The sequence below is a fragment of the Bufo bufo genome, chromosome 4 (assembly GCF_905171765.1).
Source record: "Bufo bufo chromosome 4, aBufBuf1.1, whole genome shotgun sequence".
Lineage (NCBI taxonomy): Eukaryota > Metazoa > Chordata > Amphibia > Anura > Bufonidae > Bufo > Bufo bufo.
Genome location: NC_053392.1, coordinates 426,179,068 through 426,197,797, shown reverse-complemented (window position 1 = coordinate 426,197,797; position 18,730 = coordinate 426,179,068). Strand labels below are relative to the sequence as shown.

General features: G+C 41.6%; 1 protein-coding gene across 1 annotated transcript in view; it reads left to right on the top strand.

Annotated features, from left to right (window-relative positions):
• SRD5A2 (steroid 5 alpha-reductase 2) overlaps positions 1 to 18,730 on the top strand; it is a 263,253-nt gene that overhangs the window by 222,115 nt on the left and 22,408 nt on the right. Inside the window, exons 2-4 of the mRNA XM_040429325.1 lie at positions 76 to 239; positions 3,079 to 3,180; positions 10,978 to 11,128. Of these exons, the coding sequence (XP_040285259.1) occupies positions 76 to 239; positions 3,079 to 3,180; positions 10,978 to 11,128 (417 nt within the window). The remainder of the gene's footprint in view (positions 1 to 75; positions 240 to 3,078; positions 3,181 to 10,977; positions 11,129 to 18,730) is intronic.

Sequence of the window (18,730 nt, the reverse complement as noted above, 5' to 3'; positions counted from 1 at the left end):
TAACCAATAGTCAAATATACATTTGCTTTTTGAGTCACTTCCTTACTTTGTAACTTTAAATTTTTATTTTTTCAGGACGTTTATCTATTCTGCTTTTACAAGAGGAAGACCTATACCTTTATTTATAGTAATAAGTGCTGTGATATTTTGCAGTTACAATGGTTTCTTACAAAGTCACTGCATGATATATGTTGCTGAGTACCCTAAAGATTGGTACATGGATATTCGATTTCAATTAGGTAAAAATATGAAGTCAATTCTTAGTAGTTTTAGATCTATCGATCTGTCTGTCTATCTAATCTATCTATGCACTCTTTGTTTATCGTATTTTGCTCATATGCAGTTTTAACCCTTTCCTTGTGTTTCGATCTTCATTTTTTATTTTTAAGTTCACAGAGCCATATGAGTACTTGTTTTTTGCAGAACAAATTGTACTTTCTAATGGCAAGATTTAATATTGCATAGAATGTAGTAGTAAGCTGTAAATAAAATTCCAAATGGGCTGGAATTGGAAAAAAATAATAATCCGCCGGTTTTACACCATTCAATATGTGGTAAAACTGATATGCTCTTCATTCTCTGGGTTAGTACTAATACGTCGATACCACATATGTATAGTTTTTCTTGAGTTTTATAAACTTTTGAAAAAAAAAATCCTTTTCATTGCCATATTCTGACCCCATAACATTTTTATACTTTTGTCTATGGAGATGTTTAATGGCTCATTTTTGCAGGAAGATCTATATTTTTGTTAATACCATTTTGGGGTGTATGAATTTTTGATCAAAGGCAAAGAAATGAATAAATGGCGAATTGGCCATTTTTATTTTTTTCCGTTATGCTATTCACCATATGGGATAAGTTTTTTAATTATTTTAATTGTACAGGCGATGTTGATTTTTTTTATTATTTAAGTGTTTGGATTTAAATTTTGGGAAAAGGAGGTTGATTTGAATGTGTATATATATATATACACTCACCTAAAGAATTAGGAACACCTGTTGTATTTCTCATTAATGCAATTATCTAGTCAACCAATCACATGGCAGTTGCTTCAATGCATTTAGGGGTGAGGTCCTGGTCAAGACAATCTCCTGAACTCCAAACTGAATGTCAGAATGGGAAAGAAAGGTGATTTAAGCAATTTGGAGCGTGGCATGGTTGTTGGTGCCAGACGGCCCAGTCTGAGTATTTCACAATCTGCTCAGTTACTGGGATTTTCACGCACAACCATTTCTAGGGTTTACAAAGAATGGTATGAAAAGGGAAAAACATCCAGTATGCGGCAGTCCTGTTGGCGAAAATTCCTTGTGGATGCTAGAGGTCAAAGGAGAATGGGCCGACTGATTCAAGCTGATAGAAGAGCAACGTTGACTGAAATAACCACTCATTACAACCGAGGTATGCAGCAAAGCATTTGTGAAGCCACAACATGCACAACCTTGAGGCGGATGGGCTACAACAGCAGAAGACCCCACCGGGTGCCACTCATCTCCACTACAAATAGGAAAAAGAGGCTACAATTTGCACGAGCTCACCAGAATTGGACTGTTGAAGACTGGAAAAATGTTGCCTGGTCTGACGAGTCTCGATTTCTGTTGAGACATTCAAATGGTAGAGTCCGAATTTGGCGTAAACAGAATGAGAACATGTATCCATCCTCTGATGGCTACTTCCAGCAGGATAATGCACCATGTTACAAAGCTCGAATCATTTCAAATTGGTTTCTTGAACATGACAATGAGTTCACTGTACTAAAATGGCCCCCACAGTCACCAGATCTCAACCCAATAGAGCATCTTTGGGATATGGTGGAACGGGAGCTTCGTGCCCTGGATGTGCATCCCTCAAATCTCCATCATCTGCAAGATGCTATCCTATCAATATGGGCCAACATTTCTAAAGAATGCTATCAGCACCTTGTGGAATCAATGCCACGTAGAATTAAGGCAGTTCTGAAGGCAAAAGGGGGTCCAACACCGTATTAGTATGGTGTTCCTAATAATTCTTTAGGTGAGTGTATATATACAGTACAGACCAAAAGTTTGGACACACCTTCTCATTCATAGAGTTTTCTTTATTTTCATGACTATGAAGGCATCAAAACTATGAATTAACATGTGGAATTATATACATAACAAACAAGTGTGAATCAACTGAAAATATGTCATATTCTAGGTTCTTCAAAGTAGCCACCTTTTGCTTTGATTACTGCTTTGCACACTCTTGGCATTCTCTTGATGAGCTTCAAGAGGTAGTCACCTAAAATGGTCTTCCAACAGTCTTGAAGGAGTTCCCAGAGATGCTTAGCACTTGTTGGCCCTTTTGCCTTCACTCTGCGGTCCAGCTCACCCCAAACCATCTTGATTGGGTTCAGGTCCGGTGACTGTGGAGGCCAGGTCATCTGGCGCAGCACCCCATCACTCTCCTTCATGGTCAAGTAGCCCTTACTTTCAAAGTTTTCCCAATTTTTCGGCTTTCTTAAAGTAATGATGGCCACTCGTTTTTCTTTACTTAGCTGCTTTTTTCTGAGGTGTGTCCAAACTTTTGGTCTGTACTGTATATATATATATATATATATATATATATAAAATCATCAGATTGCAATTTGTATAGAGTTATGGAATTTTCTCTATTATCCTACAGAAATGGCTATATTACAATTCAGTGCTGCCACCTGCTGGCCTGAATTCAAAATATACAAGTAATGCGCCTAGAAGACTAGTACAGGCACAGGATCATTACTGACATGGATCACCTTCCTTGATCTCCATCCAGGGGAGACGTTCCTGCCCGCTTCCAGGTTTCCAACCACTCAAATGCGGGGCAGGGGTTAACTGTCCGTAATCAGCATTATCGCCAATTGCGGACATTAGCCGCGGCTGTCTGCTATATGAAACAGTAGGAACCTGGTAGCTCTGGAGCGGGCACCATCTTTAAAGACCCGAAATCTGCCATACATGTACAGCGGATGTCAGGAAGGAGTTAAAATTCTTAGTTGTAGCTATAAACACTGGCAATACATTTGATTACCATAATTGTATTACTTAGGTTATACTGACTGTATTCCAATTACAGGGGTTGTCATATTCTTCCTTGGAATGGGCATAAATATACATAGTGACCATATTCTGCGCACATTAAGAAAACCGATTGAAGTCTCTTACAAGATTCCACAAGGTAACATGGTCAGCTTATGTACACCCAATATACATAAAGGAACAAAGGTGTTTAATTATAATGCACTATTATTAAAGGGAACCTGTCACATTGTGGTAGGGCAGCATGATAGCACTGGTGCCTTTCAGTGCTAGATCCTGGGTTCATATCTGACCACGGACATCTGCATGGTGTTTGTATGTTCTCCCCATGTTTGCATGGGTTTCCTTCCACACTCCCAAAAATAGGCAAATTGTCTTCCTATGAAATTGTGTGTTGTGGTCAAACATCTATATGGCAGCCACTAGCTTCCCAGGGAGTCGCCCAAGCTACACAGCTATCTCTGCACCTTGAGTCCCTCTGAGAAAAAGCGCATTAACATGTTTGTCATTGTACCATGCAGTCCTATCTGCAGGACACCTATGCCCCTTTGTGTGACAAATATTTCTCTATTTTACCTGACTTTTATGTAAAAAAGTAGAGCAGATGCTTCATAACAATGGCGCTCTTTCTAAACACCATATTGTTAAATATATGTCATAAATACGGTATACTGACAAATATCCCTCATACAGCTCCCTCATACAACCTTCTGCTTTCCATCAAATTAACTATATTATAAAGCTGTCTGCCTGCACCCACCACTAGAAGGATTCCAGTGTATAGGAATGCATACCTGTACATTTACCATTGAACTTAAAGGGGTTGTCCAGGTTCAGAGCTGAACCCGGACGTATCTCCATCTTCACCCTTCTAGCCCCCCTGATAAGAGCATTGAGCATGTCATACTCCCATGCTCTCCCTTGCCCTGCGCTAAATCGTGCAGAGAAAGGACTTTTTGGTTTACATTATTACACTGCTAGGAGGAGGCTTCCGCCTAGCAGAGCCCGGCTCTGATGAGCGGGCTTAAGCACTGCCCTAGCCGTTTTACAGGCTAGGGCAGCGCTAAAACCGACCCATTAGTGACGGTGACATCACTGGGCTCACTGCTAGGCAGAAGCCTCTGCCTAGCAGTCCCCATGGAGAGCCTGGTACATCAACCGATCTCCAAAAGATGTCTTTATCCTGCACAATTCAGTGCAGGACAGAGGAGAGCATTGGAGCATGAAATGCTCTGATGCTCATATCAGCGGGGCTGGAGGGGTGAAGATGGGGATATGTCCGGGTTCAGCTCTGAACCCAAACAACCCCTTTAGGCCTTTTTGCACATGACCGTATGGCTTTTTCAGTATTTTGCGGTCTTCAAAAAACGGATTCGCAAAAAATACGGATGACGTCTGTGTGTATTCCTTTTTTTGCGGAACGGAACAGCTGGCCCCTGATAGAACAGTACTATCCTTGTCCGTTATGCGGACAATAATAGGACATGTTCTATCTTTGAACGGAAATACGAAAATTGAAGGCATACGGAGTACCTTCCGTATTTTGAATGAATGGGTCCGTAAACGGAACGAAAAAAATTGAACGGAAACGGAAGAAGAAAAACATTTGTGTGCAAGAGGCCTTAATGGAAGCTTTGAAAATCTCTATACACTGTGTTCCTCCTATTGGCGACTGCTAGATAATGTCATTGATTCAAATTGGGAACAGAAGGAAAAGTTTAGTGCCAGGCCCCATAGCAGTCATATGTTCTGCCTCCATGTTAGTTAAGACACTGGCAGGGAGAATGTTGTAGAGGAACTGAGCAGATTAATATACAGTAGGAAAAGATTCCCTATAACTTGTAATTTATTGGTCTAAATAACTACCCCAAGCTTAGGAGTAAAGTGGGTAGTCCTATCTATCTAGTTATTTGTGATGTATCGCGAAACTTTGTTGAATAACTTTAGTATTTGATTTTTAAAGTGGAAAACCACTTTAAAACTTGGATCCGAACTCAGCTTCGGTTCCGACTGGTACCTCAAATACCTAAATTAGCATTTTAGATACCTAAATAACGAAATTATTTGTAAAAATGTCCCATTTAACATACATATTAAAGTATTTAAAAAAATAATATATCCCACATCAACATGATTATTCGTTAGATGCATATACCACTGTGGGATCACTATTACAGCTACACTAATAAATGTTGACAGGCACCACACTGTAACATAGTAACATAGTACATAAGGCCGAAAAAAGACATTTGTCCATCCAGTTCGGCCTGTTATCCTGCAAGTTGATCCAGAGGAAGGCAAAAAAAAAAACTGTGAGGTAGAAGCCAATTTTCCCCACTTTAGGCCTCATGCACACGACAGTATTTTTTCACGGTCCGCAAAACGGGGTTCCGTTGTTCCGTGATTAGTTTCAGTTTTTTTTTTCGTGTGTCTTCCTTGATTTTTGGAGGATCACCAGACAAGAAAAGTGAAAAAAAATCTAAGTCAAGTTTGCCTTGAAAATGATAGGAAAAAAACGGACACGGACCACGGACGCGGATGAAATCTTGTGTGCCTCCGTGTTTTTTCACGGACCCATTGACTTGAATGGGTCCGCGAACCGTTGTCCGTGAAAAAAATAGGAGAGGTCATATTTTTTTGACGGACTGGAAACACGGATCACGGACGCGGATGACAAACAGAACAACAGACACGGAACCCAACAACGGTCGTGTGCATGAGGTCTTAGGGGAATAAAGAATTCCTTCCCGACTCCAATCAGGCAATCAGAATAACTCCCTGGATCAACGACCCCTCTCTAGTAGCTATAGGCCTCCTGCACACGAACTTATTTTTTTGCGGTCTGCAAAAACGGGTCCCGTTTTTCCGTGATCCGTGACCGTTTTTTCGTCCGTGGGTCTTCCTTGATTTTTGGAGGATCCACGGACATGAAAAAAAAAGTAGTTTTGGTGTCCGCCTGGCCGTGCGGAGCCAAACGGATCCGTCCTGAATTACAATGCAAGTCAATGGGGACGGATCCGTTTGACGTTGACACAATATGGTGCCATTTCAAACGGATCCGTCCCCATTGACTTTCAATGTAAAGTCAGGAGTTAATATACCATAGGATGGGAGTTTTCTCCAATCCGATGGTATATTTTAACTTGAAGCGTCCCCATCACCATGGGAACGCCTCTATGTTAGAATATACTGTCGGATATGAGTTAGATCGTGAAACCTCATTTCCGACAGTATATTCTAACACAGAGGCGTTCCCATGGTGATGGGGACGCTTCTAGTTAGAATATACTACAAACTGTGTACAAGACTGCCCCCTGCTGCCTAGCAGCATCCGATCTCTTACAGGGGGCCGTGATCAGCACAATTAACCCCTCAAGTGCCGCACCTGAAGGGGTTAATTGTACTATCATATCCCCCTGTAAGAGATCAGGGCTGCCAGGCAGCAGGGGGCAAACCCCCCCCCCTCCCCAGTTTGAATATCATTGGTGGCCAGTGTGGCCCCCCCCCCTTCCTCCCTCTATTGTAATAAATCGTTGGTGGCACAGGGTTGCGCCCCCCCCGCCCCCCCCCTTCCTCCCTCTATTGTAATAAATCGTTGGTGGCACAGTGTGCGCCCCCCCCCCCTTCCTCCCTCTATTGTAATAAATCGTTGGTGGCACAGTGTGCGCCCCCCCCCCTTCCTCCCTCTATTGTAATAAATTGTTGGTGGCACAGTGTGCGCCCCCCATCGGCCCCCCCTCCCTCTATAGCATTAACAACATTGGTGGCCAGTGTGCGGCCTCCCATCCCCCCCCCCCCCCCGATCATTGGTGGCAGCGGGTTACTAGCAATAGTACAATAGTAAGAGATTCATACTTACCTGGGAGCTGCGATGTTCGTGTCCGGCCGGGAGCTCCTCCTACTGGTAAGTGACAGTTCATTTAGCAATGCGCCATACAGACCTGTCACTTACAGTAGGTGGAGCTCCCGGCCGGACACGAAAATCGCAGCAGCAGGTAAGTATGAATCTTCTACTATTGTACTATTGCTAAGTAACCATGGCAACCAGGACTGTAGTAGCGTCCTGGTTGCCATGGTTACCGATCGGAGCCCCAGCGATTAAACTGGGACCCCGATCGGAACTCCGCTGCCACCAATGATGGGGGGGGGGGGAAGATGGGAGGCCGCACACTGGCCACCAATGTTGTTAATGCTATAGAGGGAGGGGGGGCCGATGGGGGGCGCACACTGTGACACCAACGAATTATTACAATAGAGGGAGGGAGGGGGGGGGCGCACACTGTGCCACCAACCTATTATTACAATAGAGGGGGGGGGGGAGGCCGCACTGGCCATCAATGATATTCAAACTGGGGAGGGGGGGGGGGGTCTGCTGCCTGGCAGCCCTGATCTCTTACAGGGGGATATGATAGTACAATTAACCCTTTCAGGGGCCGCACCTGAAGGGGTTAATTGTGCTGATCACGGCCCCCTGTAAGAGATCGGGTGCTGCCAGGCAGCAGGGGGCAGTCTTGTACACAGTTTGTAGTGTATTCTAACTAGAAGCGTCCCCATCACCATGGGAACGCTTCTGTGTTAGAATATACTGTCGGTTCTGAGTTTTCACGAAGTGAAAACTTAGCTTTGAAAAAGCTTTATGCAAACCGATCTTCGGATCCGTCTGTATAAAAACTAACCTACGGCCACGGATCACGGACACGGATGCCAATCTTGTGTGCATCCGTGTTCTTTCACGGACCCATTGACTTGAATGGGTCCGTGAACCGTTGGCCGTGAAAAAAATAGGACAGGTCCTATTTTTTTCACGGCCAGGAAACACGGATCACGGATGCGGCTGCAAAACGGTGCATTTTCCGTTTTTTCCACGGACCCATTGAAAGTCAATGGGTCCGCGAAAAAAAACGGAAAACGGCACAACGGCCACGGGTGCACACAACGGTCGTGTGCAGGAGGCCTTAGCCTGTGGACTTATTAGTGCAGCAGTGGAACAGCAACAGTATCAATGCCAAACTGGCCTTACTCACCAGCTCTCCTGCATCTCCAGGGGCTAGTTAGTTAGCGAGCACACCGGGCATACACATTGCACAGACACTTAGCGATCACTGCTGATAGTGTACCGATGTCAGACAATGCAGTATGTAAATATATCTAGTATTTATATACATCTTTAAAAACGGTTCAAATTAGGAATTCGATTTCGGGTTTTGTACCAGCTAATTTGAAATGACCAAATTCATTCACCAAAGTCTCACTCGATGAAACAAATTTTGCCTCCACGAAGGCAATACATTTTTATGCTGTATGGCGACAGGTCTCCGGACAGCATTAAAACAAAATGTCAGAACGAATCGACTTTGGATCTATGATCCAAAGCTCGATTCGCTAAACACTAGTCTTCACTGTTCAGTACTGCGCTGAATAGTGAAGAAGGGCAACTCACTGCCAAAAGTCAAATTCAGGGTCAGTTTTTTCATTGAAAAGTTCAAATGAAACTTGTTCTTTATCACTTGTCCTACACATTCCACAAAAAATAAATGGCGGTTACACTTTAAGTGTGGTTTCTATTTCCAGTATTAACTAAAGCTGGTCATAACATAATAATTACACTACTCTAAAAAAATATATATTTTTTCTGCATCAGATGGTTATACCTAAGGTGCCGAACCTAATTGAAAAGACTGATTTCTTTGTATAACAACATATTTATTAGATGCACACTTAGTATATCCTGTATAAATAGAATGATGTAGACTTAACATTTAGAGGGCTTTATCGGTAGTTAAATATTGATGGCCTACCCTCAGGATTAGTCATCAACATTTAATAAGCAGAGTTCCAACTCCATACACCCCCTCTGATCAGCTGTTGGAAGGGCCACAGAACTTGGGTGAGTCACATGGCCTTTTTGCAGCTGAATACCATTCAAGTGAATGGAACTGAACTGCAATACTAAACACAGCCATTATAAATTGTACAGCACTGTGCTTGGTATTCTATGAAGAAGGCACAGCTCACATGCCAGCACAGTGGCCCTTTCAAACACAAAGGAAACAAAAGGTACAGTCAGGTCCATAAATATTGGGACATCAACACAATTCTAACATTTTTGGCTCTATACACCACCACAATGGATTTGAAATGAAACAAACAAGATGTGCTTTAACTGCAGACTGTCAGCTTTAATTTGAGGGTATTTACATCCAAATCAGGTGAACGGTGTAGGAATTACAACAGTTTGCATATGTACCTCCCACTTGTTAAGGGACCAAAAGTAATGGAACAGAATAATAATCATAAATCAAACTTTCACTTTTTAATACTTGGTTGCAGATCCTTTGCAGTCAATTACAGCCTGAAGTCTGGAGCGCATAGACATCACCAGACGCTGGGTTTCATCCCTGGTGATGCTCTGCCAGGCCTCTACTGCAACTGTCTTCAGTTCCTGCTTGTTCTTGGGGCATTTTCCTTTCAGTTTTGTCTTCAGCAAGTGAAATGCATGCTCAATCGGATTCAGGTCAGGTGATTGACTTGGCCATTGCATAACATTCCACTTTTTTCCCTTAAAAAACTCTTTGGTTGCTTTTGCAGTATGCTTTGGGTCATTGTCGGTCTGTACTGTGAAGCGCCGTCCAATGAGATCTGAATCATTTGGCTGAATATGAGCAGATAATATTGCCCGAAACACTTCAGAATTCATCCTGCTGCTTTTGTCAGCAGTCACATCATCAATAAATACAAGAGAACCAGTTCGATTGGCAGCCATACATGCCCACGCCATGACACTATCACCACCATGCTTCACTGATGCGGTGGTATGCGTAGGATCATGAGCAGTTCCTTTCCTTCTCCATACTCTTCTCTTCCCATCACTCTGGTACAAGTTGATCTTGGTCTCATCTGTCCATAGGATGTTGTTCCAGAACTGTGAAGGCTTTTTTAGATGTCGTTTGGCAAACTCTAATCTGGCCTTCCTGTTTTTGAGGCTCACCAATGGTTTACATCTTGTGGTGAACCCTCTGTATTCACTCTGGTGAAGTCTTCTCTTGATTGTTGATTTTGACACACATACACCTACCTCCTGGAGAGTGTTCTTGATCTGGCCAACTGTTGTGAATAGTGTTTTCTTCACCAGGGAAAGAATTCTTTGGTCATCCACCACAGTTGTTTTCCGTGGTCTTCCGGGTCTTTTGGTGTTGCTGAGCTCACCGGTGCGTTCCTTCTTTTTAAGAATGTTACAAACAGTTGTTTTGGCCACGCCTAATGTTTTTGCTATCTCTCTGATGGGTTTGTTTTGTTTTTTCAGCCTAATCATGGCTTGCTTCACTGATAGTGACAGCTCTTTGGATCTCATCTTAAGAGTTGACAGCAACAGATTCCAAATGCAAATAGCACACTTGAAATTAACTTTGGACCTTTTATATGCTCATTGTAATTGGGATAATGAGGGAATAACACACACCTGGCCATGGAACAGCTGAGAAGCCAAGTGTCCCATTACTTTTGGTTCCTTAACAAGTGGGAGGCACATATGCAAGCTGTTATAATTCCTACACCATTTACCTGACAGTCTGTAGTTAAAGCACATCTTGTTTCTTTTATTTCAATTCTATTTTCAAATCCATTGTGGTGGTGCATAGAGCCAAAAATGTTAGAATTGTGTCTATGTCCCTATATTTATGGACCTGACTGTATATCAATGGGATTTTGCTGCTGTAATTTGAGAAGTGAAAGAGTTTTGGGGGAAAACCAACTTCTGACGCTCTCAGAGAATGGGAACCCATGGTCAGGGGACCAGACATGGTGCTAATATAAAATAAAATAAAACTGTAATGAGCTCTCCGGTCCAGTATTATTATAGATCTACAGAAAAACATTATAGAGGTATATAAACATGATGTTTGGATGTGGTTTGTTAATATGTTTAATTTATTTACAGGGGGAATGTTTAATTTTGTATCTGGCGCCAATTTCCTGGGTGAAATTGTGGAATGGTATGGTTATGCCATAGCAACATGGTCTCTGCCAGCATTTGCTTTTGCATTATTTACAATGCTTTGCATTGGGCCAAGGGCTTATCACCATCACAGGTAAGGCACAACAGTTTGAATTATAAAAATAATACACAAAACATACAGCAAAATACTGCTAATATTTTCCCTAACTATATTGTGATTAAAACTAATAGATAATAACATTGTAGTGACTCACTGGTTCCCTGCTATGGAGGATAAATTACATTGTATGCATTTTGTATCCCAAAGACGGTACATGGGAGATAGAATGTCAATTCGTCGACCTTAGAGACAGTTGTTGGGTGTGGGCTGGCCCCAGCTCTCAGCCTAGGAGCTGCTGTGTAGTGTGTGCTTGGTGTCTGTAAGGAGAAGCAGCAAACGGGGATACTCCAGCCCTATGAGCCAAGAGCAGCCAGAAAGCCACTGTAACAAGTGCCAGCCTCTGAGAGAAAGAAGTATTGGACTTACCAGAAGGTTCAGCTGCCATGCAAGGAGAGTGCTGGGAAAATTAAAGTCAGTGACGGTGATGCATTTATGTTGGCTGTGGACTTCACTGCATCTTGGTTGGGGAAAGAAGTCTCTGACCATCTACCATACACATAAGAGATAGACTGGCCAACTGTTAAGAGACTATACCTGGCAACTGGGTATTGTAGAAATACTGACTGAGTAGGAGAATATAGAGAGAGATAATCTGCACCCTTATGACCAGATTAGAGAGGATGTACAGTTAAATTGGAATGACACTCAGAGAAGACTAGTATACTGCCTATTCCTCTCTTTATGCAGCCTTGGGAAAACTGTCTATGCAACCTGCAAGAACTGTGCCTAATTTTGCAAGTGTCTGTATATACCATCTGTGGCATTGTGTCAGTAAAGTACAGTTTTTTCACCAAAAAATGGCCTCATAATTGTACTGCAACACCATGTGCATTGTCCCCATATTGCATTGCCTTGCACTCCACGGAACCCCTGCCTTGCACTGCCAAAACCCATTGACACCAAGGGCACCCGTACTACCACCAGGCAGGAGACCATAAAATAGAGTCTGCCCCGAGGTGAAGGGAGTGTCTTCAAATATAGTGCCTGCTCGCAAGCACAGCAGGCACCATAGATGGTGAGTTTTTGTTGTTCCAAACAGCAGAGGCCCGTGGCTATTGTCTGTGACCTGCAGCAATGCAGATTGCAGGCATTTAACCCTTTTGATGCCGTGGTCAAGTGTGACTGTGGCAACTAAATAGCGAAAAACCTGGGAGGCTGGTCCTTCGTTGTAATGCGCAAAATTTCTCTGAAGAGACCCAGGATATTAGAGCTGCAGTTCCTATGGAGGCCTGCAGGTGGCAGGTCAACATAAGATAACTGCAAATTGAGCTTATACTGTAGTTCTATGGAACTACGGTATAAGGTAAAATAAATCTAACTACTGAATATTGTGGCCTCTTCGAGGGGCTAAAAAAAATGGCTGTACTATTAAAATATAAAAATAATTATCCCATTCGGTGAAAGGCATAATGGAAAGAAGTCAAAATAGCTGATTCTCTATTTTTTTGATCGCTTCACTTACCCAATTTTTTTTTATAAAAAGTCCAGCAATAAATGAGCCCCCACACAGCTCAGTACACATAACTATACTGTCAGAACATAGCGATTGAAAAAAATTATTTTTAATTTTTACAGTAGGTGAGGGAAGGGAAGCAAACCAAATACAACAAAAGCAACAAAACACCAGGATAGGCCCCAAAGCTAGGGAACAGGGAAAGGTCACCACCTGACAATCCCTGGGCCTTTCCCTGACTGCTGACAACATGAGCAAATCTTTAGGGTGGAAGTGCTCATGTGCTCGAACCTAAGCCTAGCTGAAACTGAAGCAAATGCTCAGCTATGGAGCTGGAAATAAGACAACCGGTTCCTAGCGCAAGGTGCAGGAACCAGCGTCTTCCTGAGGCCTAGCCAGAACACACAACAAAAGGGAAGGAGTAAGACTTAGCTTAAGACGGACAGGAGATCCACCAAACACCAGCTGAGAACTCCAGAAGCAAATATAAACTGCAAGGGCTATAGTGAGAGGCGGGTATAAATAGCACCACTAAATAGCTAATGAGCAGAACCTGTGGGGAGGTGGGATCCTGCCCAAAACCACAACAAAGAGAAACAGAACAATCTGTCAGATAGACTCACGTGTAGCAAGTCTGTCAGATCTCCTCAGACCTCCCACAGGGCAGGGCATGACAGTGGTATTGTTGTAATTGTGCTGACCCCGAGATTAAAGGGCACAGGTCAGTTATGCCACATTGGGAACACCACAGGGACAAAACCCATTCAATTGTGGCAGAATTTCATTTTTTTCCCCAATTTCCCCCAATTTGGAATTTTTTCCCCACTTCCCACTACTTTGTATGCCATATTACATGCTAGCATTAGGAAGTACAACTTGTCCCACAAAAGCCCTCATACGGATATGTGAATGGAAAAATAACAATGTTATAGCTCTGTAAAGACAGTGGAGAAAAATGAAAACGAAAAAAAAGAAAAAAAAACTCCGGTATCCAAGGGGTTAATGTCCAATCAGGACAACCCTTTATCTAAATAAGGACAGCTGGTAATCAGTTATAATAACCAAGGCAAACTGTGGACAGCATAAATTTCTTTTGTAGTGTGGTCTTACATGGCGCCCATTCACATGTACCCTCTCTACCAGCAGCTCCTATAGGATATCATATAGACAGGGGTTGTCCTCAGGGCCGGAGTGGGAATGAAATTCAGCCCTGGCATTTTAAAACACACAGGACTAGTCACCTAGAAGTGAATGAAAGTGGATGGATATGCGCACTACAGATATCAGACACACTACAATCATATATTTACCACTGGTTAATAAAAAAAAAATCCAAATCACAGCATGTTCTGGATATGGTGTTTTTTCTCTCATTTTCTGGCGTTTTTTGTTTTGGTTTTTTGCTGCCTAAGCAATGTGTTTTGGTGTTTTCTAACCATTTGAAGACCAAGTTATTTAACCCTCATCTTGACCAGGCATATTATCAGTTTTTTTTAGGACCTACAGAACAGACCAAAAGTTTGGACACACCTTCTCATTCAAAGAGTTTTCTTTATTTTCATGACTATGAAAATTGTAGATTCACACTGAAGGCATCAAAACTATGAATTAACACATGTGGAATTATATACATAACAAACAAGTGTGAAACAACTGAAAATGTGTCATATTCTAGGTTCTTCAAAGTAGCCACCTTTTGCTTTGATTACTGCTTTGCACACTCTTGCCATTCTCTTGATGAGCTTCAAGAGGTAGTCCCCTGAAATGGTTTTCACTTCACAGGTGTGCCCTGTCAGGTTTAATAAGTGGGATTTCTTGCCTTATAAATGGGGTTGGGACCATCAGTTGCGTTGAGGAGAAGTCAGGTGGATACACAGCTGATAGTCCTACTGAATAGACTGTTAGAATTTGTATTATGGCAAGAAAAAAGCAGCTATGTAAAGAAAAATGAGTGGCCATCATTACTTTAAGAAATGAAGGTCAGTCAGTCAGCCGAAAAATTGGGAAAACTTTGAAAGTAAGGGCTATTTGACCATGAAGGAGAGTGATGGGGTGCTGCGCCAGATGACCTGGCCTCCACAGTCACCGGACCTGAACCCAATCGAAATGGTTTGGGGTGAGCTGGAATGCAGAGTGAAGGCAAAAGGGCCAACAAGTGCTAAGCATCTCTGGGAACTCCTTCAAGACTGTTGGAAGACCAAGAGAATGCCAAGAGTGTGCAAAGCAGTAATCAAAGCAAAAGGTGACTACTTTGAAGAACCTAGAATATGACATATTTTCAGTTGTTTCACACTTGTTTGTTATGTATATAATTCCACATGTGTTAATTTATAGTTTTGATGCCTTCATAGTCATGAAAATAAAGAAAACTCTTTGAATGAGAAGGTGTGTCCAACTTTTGGTCTGTACAGTATGTGTTTGACAGCTATAACTTTTTTTTGTTCAGTTACTGTATGTAAATCATTTTTGTTTTCGGTGATATATGAGGCTTTATTTTCATGTAATTTTTATTTTTGTATTTTTTATTTTTATACAAATGAAAAATTTAAAAAAGGAGGGGGAAATGTTTGTTTTTCACTTTGTTTGCTAATAGCACAACATGCAACAAATTTTTTTTTTGTTATGTCCTTTTCCATAATGATCATTTTGATATAAAGGATGTATGGGTTAGGATCTCCGGGGGCAGAGCTGGAAGCTGTCTTGAAGGCGTGTGGTGGTGTTTTTAATTTTTTTTTTTTTTTTTTTTATACACTTGCAAGACCTTTGGGAGACATTTTGACACTGTCAAGTTTATTTTCATCAGGTACTCTAGCTCCCATTCCTCCTTTTTTTTCTTCTATTTTTACCTTATATTCTTGGATTTCACCATGGTTGAATCCCACTTCCTAGTGATATGACCAGCTCATTTTCCACCTCCACATATTTTAAATGCTCTGTGTAACTGGATTTATGATCGACTTGTGCTAATGTCCATAATTTGTTACAGCAAAATTCATTATTACATCTATATCTATCTAATTATCTGTCTGTCTATCTATCTATCCTTCCATCACTGACATGTAACTGACACTGCACATAGAGTGGTTACTGAAGGGAAGGAAAGAAGCGCTGTGAGTAGAGTTGAGCGGACACCTGGATGTTCGGGTTCGACTCTTTCGGCGAACTTCAGAAAAAAGTTTGAGTTCGGAACCTGAACTTGACCCGGAACTCGAACCCCATTGAAGTCAATGGGGACCCGAACTTTTTTATTTTTTTTTAAAATGAAGATATTTATTTATTTATTTATTTTGTTCAAAAAAGCTTTATTTGTAAAAGCAAGAATACAAATAACAAAGGTGCATAGGAGAGTTATGACAGGTCTCCATGCACCACATAAAAAATACAGATCACGAACATTATGATGTATTTAGATCACAAGATGAATATAAGACATTACAACGTTTATTTTTATTATTAGTATTATTCCGATAATATTATTCCAATAATTGGTAACTACCGTTCTGGTAAAAGGACCAAATTCCAAGAGAGGTGTCTCAACCCTGGACCAACTTCCCGAGCCAATGCGACTACTTTCCCACGTATTTGTGTGATTGTGTTTATGTTATACCGAATGGGGAAGGAAATGAGAGAAATGAGAGAATCCCCACTACCACTGAGCGACCAGTATCTATCCCTTCTTGAAACCTCTATAAGTTTCCCAAGCCAGCCAGATGGATCTAAATTTATGAATAGATCTACACTCCCAGTTGGATATTTCCTCAAGCCTATATATCTGGTCCACTCTAGAACACCATTTTTCAATCGACGGGACTTCTGGTGACAGCCAATTGAGTGGGATCAAGAATCTAGCTGCATTGATCAATTGTTTATATAAGCCTATGTTTAAGCTTTTAGTGGCTGTAGGAAATAAATTTAACAAAGCTATCTCCGGTTGAGGAGCCAGGGAAGAAGAGCACACTTTGTTACATAACCTAAATACCTTTTCCCTTTAAGGGAGGGCAATCCCACCAAATGTGTATGAAAGAACCTCTAGCTTTTAAACATCTCCAGCAGGTGTCGGATGCTAACGCAGAGTACAGACATGTTTTGTCCGGTGTTTTATACCACCTGGCCATTACTTTAAAGCAATTTTCTTGGATTCTAACACATCTTGAAGCTCTGTGTGGGGATATCAATATCTTATCTATTTCTTGTCTGGAGAATGTTTTGTTTAGATCTTTTTCCCATAGTCTAATGTACGCCGGAGTAAAGAGAGCATTTGGCATTCTTAGTTTCTCGTATAGCTGGGAAATTAGTTTGGTTGGATATTGTGCACTATCTAAAAGATTCTCTAGCCAGACTGGTGAGCGGGAGAAATCTTTATTGTTTATATTTTGTTGCAGATACGATTTTAGGAAAAGTAGAGGGGAGGTATTTGTATGGTTATATTCGAGCTTGGCTTTCAGGTCTGTTATGGAATAGGAGTTAGAGTTGCTCAATATGTCCCTAACATAAATTGTGGATTTTTTAAGTGAACCCATCACGCTATCCAGTAAGGCCTTAGGTGCCGCGTTCATAATATCTCTAATTTGCAGGGTTATGGAAGGGAAAGGTATACAATGTTGTGAATCTTTAAGCCCCTTCCATACCGAAAATGTGGCTCTCATTAAGGAGGATGCTAGTGGGGGTAAAAATTGAACAGTTCTGTGGCCTAATAAGAAGGCCCTAAAGTTGCCACCCAATAGATCTTTTTCCATAGAGACCCAAGATTTGCCGGGGGGTTCCCTCAACCAATCTATCGCTCTGGCCAGAAGACTGCTTTACCATAAATTTCAGGGTCCGGGAGGGCAATACCGCCCCATTTTTTTGCTCTGTTCAAAGACTTGTAAGACAATCTAGGTTTTTTATTAAACCAAATAAATGAGCTAAACAGGGTTCTCACTTTTTTATAAAATAGCGAGGGGACCTGTATAGGGAGAGTTTGTTGTAGGTATGTTAGTTTCGGAAGGATTAATGAGGCTAAAATATTTTTCCTCCCAAACCATGAAAGTATTGGCAATTCCAAGTTTTTAATTATCTCAGTTATTTCCAGTAGCAGAGGGTCATAATTCAGAGCAAACCATTGCGAAGGATCTGTGCTAATTTTAACACCTAAATAAGACAAGAAAGGAGCTGACCAATTAAAAGGGGATGTGCTAGTTTTTGTTTTGTAGAGGATGATAAGCCCGAGGATATGATAAATGATTTGCTATGGTTTACTTTAAAATTGGAGCAAATTCCATAGTTCTCCAGATGTTGATAAATACTAGGCAGTGCGGTTTTTGGATTGCTGATCATAATAAGCATATCATCCGCGAAAGCTGCTATTTTATGTTCCTGGTCTCCGAGTGATATTCCTTTGATAGTAGAGTCATTTCTGATAGTTTGAAGAAGGGGCTCAAGAGTCAGGACAAATAGCAAGGGGGACAATGGGCACCCTTGTCTAGTACCATTTTTTATCTTAAAAGGGTGTGATATTGTACTGTTAACTGAGATAGAAGCGGAGGCATTAATGTACATGGCATCTATTGCGTGTAAAAAGGCATGTGGAAAGTTCTGTGTTAAAAGGACTTGCTTCATGAAGGACCAGTTGACTCTGTCAAAGGCTTTTTCGGCGTCCGTACTGAGAAGTGCCACTTGTAATGATTTCTTTTTTGCATAGTGTAAAATATTTAGGACTCTAGCCGTATTGTCCTTTCCTTCTCTGCCTTTGACAAAGCCAACTTGGTCCCTATGAATAAGCGAGGGGAGGATTTTCGCTAATCTATTGGCTAATAGCTTTGCTAAAAATTTAAGATCCATGTTAAGGAGCGAAATGGGCCTAAAGTTTGGGCATTGAGTGTGGTCTTTGCCTTCCTTTGGGATAAGGATAATATTAGCTATTGTCATATCGGTCGAGAGGGGAGTGTTCCTTAGGGACTTGTTGTAAATTGGCAGCATATGAGGGACCAAAGTGTCGAGAAAGGCTAAATAATAAGGGGTCGGGAGCCCGTCTGGGCCTGGGCTTTTCCCTTTGGGTGAGTTTTTTATGACTTCTAACAATTCCTCTTTGGTAAATGGGGCTTGAAGGGATATTCTATTTTCTTCTGAGAGTTTTGAGAGTG